The sequence below is a fragment of the Denticeps clupeoides genome, chromosome 15, assembly GCF_900700375.1.
Source record: "Denticeps clupeoides chromosome 15, fDenClu1.1, whole genome shotgun sequence".
Taxonomy (NCBI): Eukaryota; Metazoa; Chordata; class Actinopteri; order Clupeiformes; family Denticipitidae; genus Denticeps; species Denticeps clupeoides.
The window spans coordinates 2,118,484-2,128,754 of record NC_041721.1 but is presented as its reverse complement, the minus strand read 5'-3'; the positions used below and the strand labels follow the sequence as shown (position 1 = coordinate 2,128,754).

The 10,271-nt window shown below is 45.4% G+C and overlaps 1 protein-coding gene across 1 annotated transcript; it reads right to left on the bottom strand.

Moving 5' to 3' along the window:
- Positions 1–3,277: 3,277 nt before the first annotated feature.
- Positions 3,278–9,864, bottom strand: dera (deoxyribose-phosphate aldolase (putative)). Its single transcript, XM_028954897.1, has 9 exons — positions 9,735–9,864; positions 8,845–8,942; positions 7,938–8,085; positions 7,757–7,852; positions 7,537–7,671; positions 5,802–5,930; positions 4,219–4,331; positions 3,940–4,089; positions 3,278–3,727 (listed from the first exon to the last, which is right to left on the bottom strand). Exons 1-9 carry the CDS (start codon positions 9,763–9,765, stop codon positions 3,671–3,673), a joined length of 957 nt encoding a protein of 318 aa, XP_028810730.1. The 5' UTR covers positions 9,766–9,864; the 3' UTR covers positions 3,278–3,670.
- Between the last annotated feature and the right edge of the window lie 407 nt (positions 9,865–10,271).

The following is a 10,271-nucleotide window of genomic DNA, read 5'->3' as shown; positions in this document are numbered from 1 at the left end:
GTGTAACATTTTCATAGTGGCCGATGGACGAATCAGAGTCCATTATCTTAAATGGGTAATTTCATCGGCGCAGTTTGTCCACACGCCCCCACTCGGCTCACTTCAGAGGCAGGTGAGGCGCCGGCCGCCTTTTGATCTGCCGCACATGAATTCCATCTCGTCTCCCTGTCGCCAAGGTCGGCGCTGGAGAGACAGAGAGCATCATGGGAAGGCTCGGGAACGGAATCAGAGGGAGAGCCCTGACACCGGCCGGGTCCCCCGGGCAGCACCCGTCACCACACGTTCCCGCCACGGAAACCCAAAGGCCGCTCTAATTGCATCATTAATACGCCTCCGGCTGGAGGAGCCAATTACTCCCTCCGCCGGTTTCACCTGTCCTAACCTTGAATTGGGGCCGCGCCGGCGCCACACAGGGCACGGTTTGAGTAATTGTTCTAGCCGGCGTGAACTGCAGTGCTTTGAACTTTGTTTTACACCGCTGGTACGTCCAGGTGGGCTGGGGACTTTTCTTCTAATTAGGACGGCGAGGTAAAGTCTTGCTAATATTAACATTGGAGTTCTATCCTTACTTATTCACATCCATGCTGATGGTATCAGTGTTCTTATTCACAGTGCAATGTTTGACCTGATCCTTACAAATCCCCTCACTCAAGTCCATTGGCCAGTAATAATAATATGGTTTTATCATTTATCATCAGTTTAAATGTAAATGATTTTAAATAGATTTGTTAGTTAAGATGCCACTTGTGAATGTCATTGTGATACACAGCAAGCTCTGCACAGTGTCACGGTGAAATGTGTCCTCTGTATTTAACCATCACCCTTGGTGAGCAGTGGGCACCACGACAGGCGCCTGGGGAGCGATGTGTGGGGACGGTGCTTTGCTCATGTATTGTACATTGTAGTGTTCTAAATAACTAATATTTGTATTTATTTTGTTTGAGTTGAGCCATTGGAGTTCTATCCTTACTTATTGCAGGCCTGGGAAAACAGATGAAGCTGTGTTTCTGTGTGCGCAACAGGAACAGAAAGCAAGGAAGGAAAATCAATCTCCGGCCGAGTCGATTTCTCAGTGTTATCTGGCTGGCTGCTGTCCACATTTCTGATGATCTACATGCCTTTATGTAAGTGGAGCTAATCAGTCATGTGCTGCGTGAGGTCTGGAGCTCTGCCACTACAGGTCCAGTCATCGTTCTTATTCTGAGCACCGCTGTTAAATACAACCAGGTCTGAGAAACATTCACCCATACAGCTACATCTCTACCAAACTCACCCCCTCTTATACCAAATACAGCTACATCTCTACCAAACTCACCCCTTCTCATACCAAATACAGCTACATCTCTACCAAACTCACCCCTTCTCATACCAAATACAGCTACATCTTTACCAAACTCACCCCCTCTTATACCAAATACAGCTACATCTCTACCAAACTCACCCCTTCTCATACCAAATACAGCTAAATCTCTACCAAACTTACCCCTTCTAATACCAAATACAGCTACATCTCTACCAAACTCACCCCCTCTTATACCAAATACAGCTACATCTCTACCAAACTTACTCCTTCTCATACCAAATACAGCTACATCTCTACCAAACTTACCCCTTCTCATAACAAATACAGCTACATCTCTACCAAACTTACCCCTTCTCATACCAAATACAGCTACATCTCTACCAAACTCACCCCCTCTTATACCAAATACAGCTACATCTCTACCAAACTTACCCCTTCTCATACCAAATACAGCTACATCTCTACCAAACTTACCCCTTCTCATACCAAATACAGCTACATCTCTACCAAACTCACCCCCTCTTATACCAAATACAGCTACATCTCTACCAAACTTACCCCTTCTCATACCAAATACAGCTACATCTCTACCAAACTCACCCCCTCTTATACCAAATACAGCTACATCTCTACCAAACTTACCCCTTCTCATACCAAATACAGCTACATCTCTACCAAACTCACCCCCTCTTATACCAAATACAGCTACATCTCTACCAAACTCACCCCCTCTTATACCAAATACAGCTACATCTCTACCAAACTTACCCCCTCTTATACCAAATACAGCTACATCTCTACCAAACTTACCCCTTCTCATAACAAATACAGCTACATCTCTACCGAACTCACCCCCTCTTATACTAAATACAGCTACATCTTTACCAAACTCACCCCCCTTATACCAAATACAGCTATATCTTTACCAAATTCACCCCCTTATACCAAATACAGCTACATCTCTACCAAACTCACCCTCTCGCATACCAAATACAGCTACATCTCTACCAAACTCACCCCCTCTTATACCAAATACAGCTACATCTCTACCAAACTCACCCTCTCGCAAACCAAATACAGCTACATCTTTACCAAACTCACCCCCCTTATACCAAATACAGCTATATCTTTACCAAATTCACCCCCCTTATACCAAATACAGCTACATCTCTACCAAACTCACCCTCTCGCATACCAAATACAGCTACATCTTTACCACACTCACCCTCTCTTACCAAATACACCATCACTACCAAACGCATCTATATCTCCACCAGATTCAATCTCGCTTTTATTAAACATGGCTACATGTCTACCATATGGCTACAGATGCACCTCAAATGACACACCCACAGGTCGAGCATGCCCATATTTGTACAGGGCACCTGAATCCTGTCAGTGCAGCGTTATGAAGGTAGCTGTGACGGGTAAAATAAATCCCGCGGGAGTATTCATTGTTCCTCTCTCAAGCCCTTTTTTCCAAACTTAGTTTTGCTCCGAGAATTCATTTCCCCAACTTTGCTCCTTCTCACTACAGCCTCTCTAAGCTCATTTACAATTCTACAATTAATTCTCTCATTTATCCTCTGTTCCAGTCAAGGGCACGGCCCCCGATATCTTAATTAAAGAAAGAAAAGGGGAGAAGGGAGAAAGTTCCTCCGTCTTCAAAGCCAGATTTGGAGAGCAGCTCAATCAGATCATTTAAACTCACTTAACCCCCGTTAATTAATCCCACAATCCTCCTGATGCTCCTAGTTAATAAAATTAGTGCATCTGCAGGCGCTGGCGACCTACATCTAGGTAAAATTTTCAGAGCATCTGAGATTGTCGAGAGTGATGCAAGCCTGTGGTCAAAAGAAATGGATATGAAGAAAAAAGAACTGAGCAGACTTGCAGCATGTAAGGTTATACATTTTTTGTAATTTAATAATCACTGTGAAAAAGAAATCATCGACTTTAAAAAAAAAAAAAAAAAATCAGAATTGTGGTCACAATTCAAATGCTTTTGCATCATGAACAAATGATCTAAACACACTGATAATACATTCTCACTTAATATTAACATGAATACTTTTTTAGTACAACTTTGGCCCAGTTATAGAAATTACAAAAAAAAATCTGCATTTTTGATTAGTTTCTATAATACTTTTTCTTCATTCCCAAAACTATTTTCATCATTCCCAAAAATGTGATATTTTGGACAAAGCAATTACTTCTTAAAATTATGAATACTTTTAACACCAGGCTACGGAGGTCTGCTGAACGAGGCACGCAGATCCAGTGATGACCGCGTTTTGTTCTTGATATCCAGACACCTTCATTTTGATTGGCATAGGGAAGTGGCGCTGAGACACTGAGCCTGTGGTTTCAGGCCATAGGCAACTCATGATAAGCTGCGTAACGTCCAGTCACGTAGTGATAGATCTGTGGCAGGAGAACAGAAGAAGAATAAAATATTGTAAGACAGTCGTTCACTCCGGTCAGTAGGGGGCAGCAGACGCAGGGTCCGAGAATTGAAAGCCGAGAGAAGGAACACATGGCAAGAATTAAAAAGGTGGAGGAGCTGCAGACATCTACTGGACATTTTGTTCAACAAGCGGAGCTCCAGGAGAAGGAAGTGTCCGATCCACACCCACCTGCCTCTCGATGTCGGCCAGCAGGCTGCTGGCGCCCAGGCGGAAGAGCTGAGGCCTCAGCCACTCGTCTCCCAGCTCCTGCTTCATCAGGGCCAGCCACACCAGCGACTCCTGCGCCGTCCGGATTCCACCAGCAGGCTTGAACCCCACCTGCCCGGGTCACATGAGTCAAACGGCAGATCAGCATGGAACCGTGCAGTTTAAACCGTGCAGAAGTAAAGAAAAGTAAAGTAAATGACATGGAGATTCGTGAAAAGTGCAATCTGATGAGCTCTGTACCTTGTGTCCAGTCTGTAGGTAGTAGTCACGTATGGCCCTCACCATCACTATGGCGACCGGATAGGTGGCATTAACCGACTCTTTGCCGGTTGATGTTTTGATGAAGTCCGACCCTGTCGGTTGAACATGTTGCATAAAAAGCGAAACGTGATGGAAACATGGTGGTCAAGTTCAAGTTCGTTTACCTTTTAAAATGAATGAAGTCGATCTAAATTGAGCACATGAAACATGCTGAACACTAGAAGAACGAGGCGTGTTTCAGGCGTGTATTCATTCAAAAGTCAGAACCAGCAAAGAAATTTGTATAGAATAGATTTCACTTATTTTAATAATCATCTGTTTTATTTCACAGAATAGTGATGCTGTTATATTGGACAAACTCAGGGACTAAATGCAACGCATTCTATAGGCAATTAACAAGTCTTTAGAAGTGTATTACCTGAGGTTATGTGATAAAGCTGAATGGGGGAAAAAACAATATGTTTTTTTAAAGAAGTTTCATCAGAGGCAGCTTATTATGTCTATAATGATATTTAAGGTTTTTAAATAATTTCACAGTTCATAGGTCTGTTGGGAGTTTGTGACAGTTCTGTCACACAAAGTTATCAAAAAACGGTGTTATAATAAATATTTCAAAAATTTATGAGACATGTTAATTATGAAAATACAATAAACATATAATAAAGTGTGTTAGTAGCCCTGAGTGTGCCCAGTCGGGGACTGTCCCTGTCTACTGATTCTAAGGCACTCTGGATAAGGACGTCTGGTAAAAGCTGTAAATGTAAAGTATAATGTAAAACATTTATAAAATTTATGTAAAAAATTATAAAAAAATGTATGTACATTAATAAAAAAAAGTGTTTATAGTGCTTGTAATGCAGACAGCAGACAGTGTGATGTTAATGAGCGATATTAAAAGCAAAATTAGAAAGAGAGTCATCGGCGGAACAGGAACTTTGGCCCAAAAAGCCCCGCCCCTCCCAGATGCCGCGGCGCATCAATAAAGGCGCCGACTTCTCCTCGCCGCCCCGTTCAGAACCAATCGGCGCTCATGTAAAAATAGAAGACAGAGCGACGCCGCAAATGGATGAGCCGCGAACCGCGCTCCGGTTTAAAAAAAGCCCCGCCGCCGCCACCGCCACGCTCCCTGCCGTCCGTCCCGGTGTGTAATGACTGTTCATTAGGCCGCAGAGCAAGATGAACGCTTTCCAGGTCATTAGAGCCCCGCGTGTTTTCCTGTCCCGCTCCGGACGCCATGATCCCACACATTCGTTATGGGGAGTCTTAATTACGCCATAATGGATAAGGGCGGCGGTAATGAAGCTCTATTCATTTGCTTGGCCGTGTGTGTGTGTGTGTCTGTGTGTGTGTGTGGGGGGAGTTGGAGTAAAATAGCCCCCCAAGTCAGAGATTTATGGGCGAAATTATCATTCAATTTCAGAAATCTCATGCGCAATTCATAGGAACAAGAGGAGATTAAAGAGCGAAAAGCGCTGCGTTTTATTAACGACAGCTCCCTTCAGTAATCTGCTGCAAGACTCCCGGCCAACAGCGCCACATGGTGGCCTGCCTGCTCCACCCACCGGCCATCATGGACACCAGGCTGGCCTTGTAGACGTTGGTGAAGGAGGCCAGCTCCCCCACAGCCAGGATGGTCTTCATGTGGGCGTCGCCACAGGCCTCTCGAAACTGCCGGATCTCGTCGTACAGAGCTGGACATAGACAGACGACAGACAGACAAAATGTTTCTGATCATCTAAATAGCCACATTATTTCAATCAACACATCTGCATGTCTGATAGATATTTAACCTATAATAGCCCGAAATACAGGAACTACAGCATAACTCATCATTTTATATTAAATCAGGTGGTGAAACTTTCCTTTTATTCTCAGTTCAATGTGACTTGTTTTAATATTGTCATTTAATAACATGAATAACATGAAGCGCCTGATGACCTGCATGTTGGTGTCGGTAGTGGGCGTGGTCACATCGACTGGAATTAAAGCGCCTGATAACCTGCATGTTGGTGTCGGTAGTGGGTGTGGTCACGTTGACTAGAATTAAAGCCCCTGATAACCTGCATGTTGGTGTTGGTAGTGGGCGGGGTCGCGTTCACTGGAATTAAAGCGCCTGATAACCTGCATGTTGGTGTAGGTTGTGGGTGTGGTCACGTCGACTGGAATTAAAGCGCCTGATGACCTGCATGTTGGTGTTGGTAGTGGGCGTGGTCGCGTTCACTGGAATTAAAGCGCCTGATGACCTGCATGTTGGTGTCGGTAGTGGGCGTGGTCACATCGACTGGAATTAAAGCGCCTGATAACCTGCATGTTGGTGTCGGTAGTGGGTGTGGTCACGTTGACTAGAATTAAAGCCCCTGATAACCTGCATGTTGGTGTTGGTAGTGGGCGGGGTCGCGTTCACTGGAATTAAAGCGCCTGATAACCTGCATGTTGGTGTAGGTTGTGGGTGTGATCACGTCGACTGGAATTAAAGCGCCTGATGACCTGCATGTTGGTGTAGGTTGTGGGCGTGGTCGCGTTCACTGGAATTAATGCACCTGATAACCTGCATGTTGGTGTTGGTAGTGGGCGTGGTCACGTCGACTGGAATTAAAGCGCCTGATAACCTGCATGTTGGTGTTGGTAGTGGGCGTGGTCACGTTCACTGGAATTAAAGAACCTGATAACCTGCATGTTGGTGTTGGTAGTGGGCGTGGTCACGTTCACTGGAATTAAAGAACCTGATAACCTGCATGTAGGTGTTGGTAGTGGGTGTGGTCACGTTGACTAGAATTAAAGCCCCTGATAACCTGCATGTTGATGTTGGTGTTGGTAGTGGGCGTGGTTGCGTTCACTGGAATTAATGCACCTGATAACCTGCATGTTGGTGTTGGTAGTGGGCGTGGTCACGTCGACTGGAATTAAAGAACCTGATAACCTGCATGTTGGTGTTGGTAGTGGGCGTGGTCACGTTCACTGGAATTAAAGAACCTGATAACCTGCATGTTGGTGTTGGTAGTGGGCGTGGTCACGTTGACTGGAATTAAAGCGCCTGATAACCTGCATGTTGGTGTTGGTAGTGGGCGTGGTCACGTTCACTGGAATTAAAGAACCTGATAACCTGCATGTTGGTGTTGGTAGTGGGCGTGGTCACGTTCACTGGAATTAAAGCGCCTGATAACCTGCATGTTGGTGTTGGTAGTGGGCGTGGTCACGTTCAGTGGAATTAAAGTGCCTGATAACCTGCACTAATAGTGGGCGTGGTCACGTTTACTGGAATTAAAGTACGGCATTGTTAATTTCTGTACTGATCACCTTGCCACTGTCCAGTAAGGGCCAGAGTTCGGTTGATCACGATGTCGATCTCGGTGGCACCGTCGGCTACGGCAAGACGTACTTCCTCCAGACGCGTCTTCAGATGCGTCTGACCCGCAGGGAAGCCAGTGGCCACTGGAGGGGGACAGAGCACAACCCGTCACCCACCCACAGCACCAGTCTGGGGACATCTGCAGGCTGGACACTGTGGGACTGTAACCTGAGGCAACTGGAAGGCTGGAGTTGGCCACCTTCATAGACTTCACAGCATCGGCCACACGAGACGGGTACACACACACAGCAGCGGTGGTGATGCCTGGAAAACACACACACTTTCCACGTTTTAAAAATATATGTGATGCCAGTGTTTCAAAATGAGGGCAAACTGGCATGTGGAGAACCTTTCTCGTGCATGTCCATGCTCTTCAGCAGGTCATGGCGGACGGGCTGAAGGGCTTTCATGCACAGTCGGTGGACGTTGGACGGCGTGTCGTCCCCAGCGAGGGTCGTCAGGTCGATGCATGTGACCGCCCTGAGCAGCCAGGCAGCCTGGAAGACAGAGAATCTGTCTGACCAACAGCCGAGACCCGGCCTCCAGCCTGGAACCTCGCTACCTGACACTTCCACTTGGAATGGAGACAGAATGTAGAGTCCAGGAGCCTGATATATATCTATATATAGATATATGGTGGTGAGTTATAGCTATATGGTTGTGGGATTTATAGCTATATGGTTGAGGGGATATATAGATATATGGTGGTGGGTTATATAGATATATGGTGGCGGGTTATGAGAGAGAAAAAGACGAAGTGACTATTGGACACTTTCTTTTACAGTGTCTTCTGTTTCTGGAGTGGATGTCGAGTATTCTTGAGTCTATATGGTAACAGTAACATAATAATAGGATAACCTTGTTTTAATTATGAAATTAGTTTGACTAAAATAAAATGTTGTTTTTGTCTGTTCTACTCTGTACTTGTACTATGTTGACTTTGTAAAAAAGAACTATATTACTAAAAAAAAAAAAATAAAAAAAAAAAATAAAATACAGCTTTTGTTGACTAAAACTAGACAAAAATTGTCATGGATAATTCTGAATACAATGCTTAGACTTTCAATCGACTGAATCTGAACTAGAATAAAACGAGTCTGGACGTGACTAAGACTAAAAATTAAAATTGTTACAACTATTGTGGTTAGTTTTGATCCCTGACCTCTAACCCCCAACGTTATACTGTGGCCGCAAGAGTGCAGTGACTTAAAAAGGAGTTGTGGGGGCGGAGCTAGTTGTCACAACGACCCGCCCACCTGCCACTGCTTTTTCACCACCTTCCTCCCCTGGACCTGCTGGGCTCGTTTCAGCACCGCCTGGGTGTTCACCCGGACTCTGGACACCCACTCGAGGTCTGCGGGGAGAGAAAAAAAAACAAAAAACACGCTCCAGCTCTGTGTCGGGTTTTACATACCACTCTCCTGGAACTCTTAACCGCTAGAACCTTAAAGAACCTCAGTGCGGGACTAGTGAAGTGAGAGATTGTCATGGTGGGAATACTACAGCACAGCACACGGTGACACGCGCCTGGGGAGCGGTGGGTGGGGACGGTACCTTGGTGGCACCGTGGCTGCTCGGGATACGAACCTACAACCTTTCAGGGACGAGTCGGTGCATGATGTCCTTTGTTGTGTGTTATTTGTCTGTTTCTCTGTGTACTTGTGTGAGTTGAGGTGACAGCACCGTTAACTTTGACAGGGTGGTGGTGGCCTAGTTGGGTAACACACCCGCCTATGAACCAGAAGATCCAGGTTCAAACCCCACTTACTACCATCGTGTCCCTGAGAAGGACACTTAACCCTGAGTGTCTCCAGGGGGGACTGTCCCTGTAACTACTGATTGTAAGTCGCTCTGGATAGGGGCCTCTGGTAAATACCGTAAATGTAAATGTATTTCGTGAAAACCCGTCCTGGATCGAGGCGTCCGCCCTGGACCTGGACTGGCTGCGTGGTCACGTGTTAAATCCTCAGGATTATAATAATAATAATAATCAGCACTTTTCACTGGCCGCTTTGTGACCATTTTATAATAATTATAATAACGAGGCGGTATGCAGTCGGATGGCGGAGATTAAACGACCGCGGCTGGTACGAAAACACCAGAGTGTTGAAGTAGCGCAGAAACGATTTTTACCGTCTGATCTTACCGAGTTCAGTCCCTGGATTTCTCGCAGACATGATAATATAAAATATAAAATTTAAAACGCTGATAAATCCCGATCCGTCGCACCTCAAAGTCACGAGTTCCTGCTTCTTGTGGCCAGACGGGTCTCCGCTCGGCCCTCGGGGCAGCAGCGCCCCCCTGTGGCCTGGAGAACAGCCGCCGCGGAGCGCCGCCCTGTGGCCTGAAGAGGAACTGACGCGCACGCAATTTCACAGGGCTTGGACTTCAAACGATCACACTAAAGGCAAATTATTTCCATCACGGTTCTGAAATAACAGGAACGGATAATTGTATTTTTGTTGTTGTTGTAGATTAAAATTTTGTGCAAATTCAATAGTAATTTTGATTAAGCACAGGTTCGCAATGAGTTTTCCTTTGACGCCAACACAACCTGCCCAAATCAGAATTTATTTTATATTAAGTGTTAAGTGTCAAAATGTGCACACATTTCTCGGCTTGAGTCCAGAATTTGCTGCTCGCTTCATGTGCACAGTTTTTGGATCCATTACATTTTCACTCA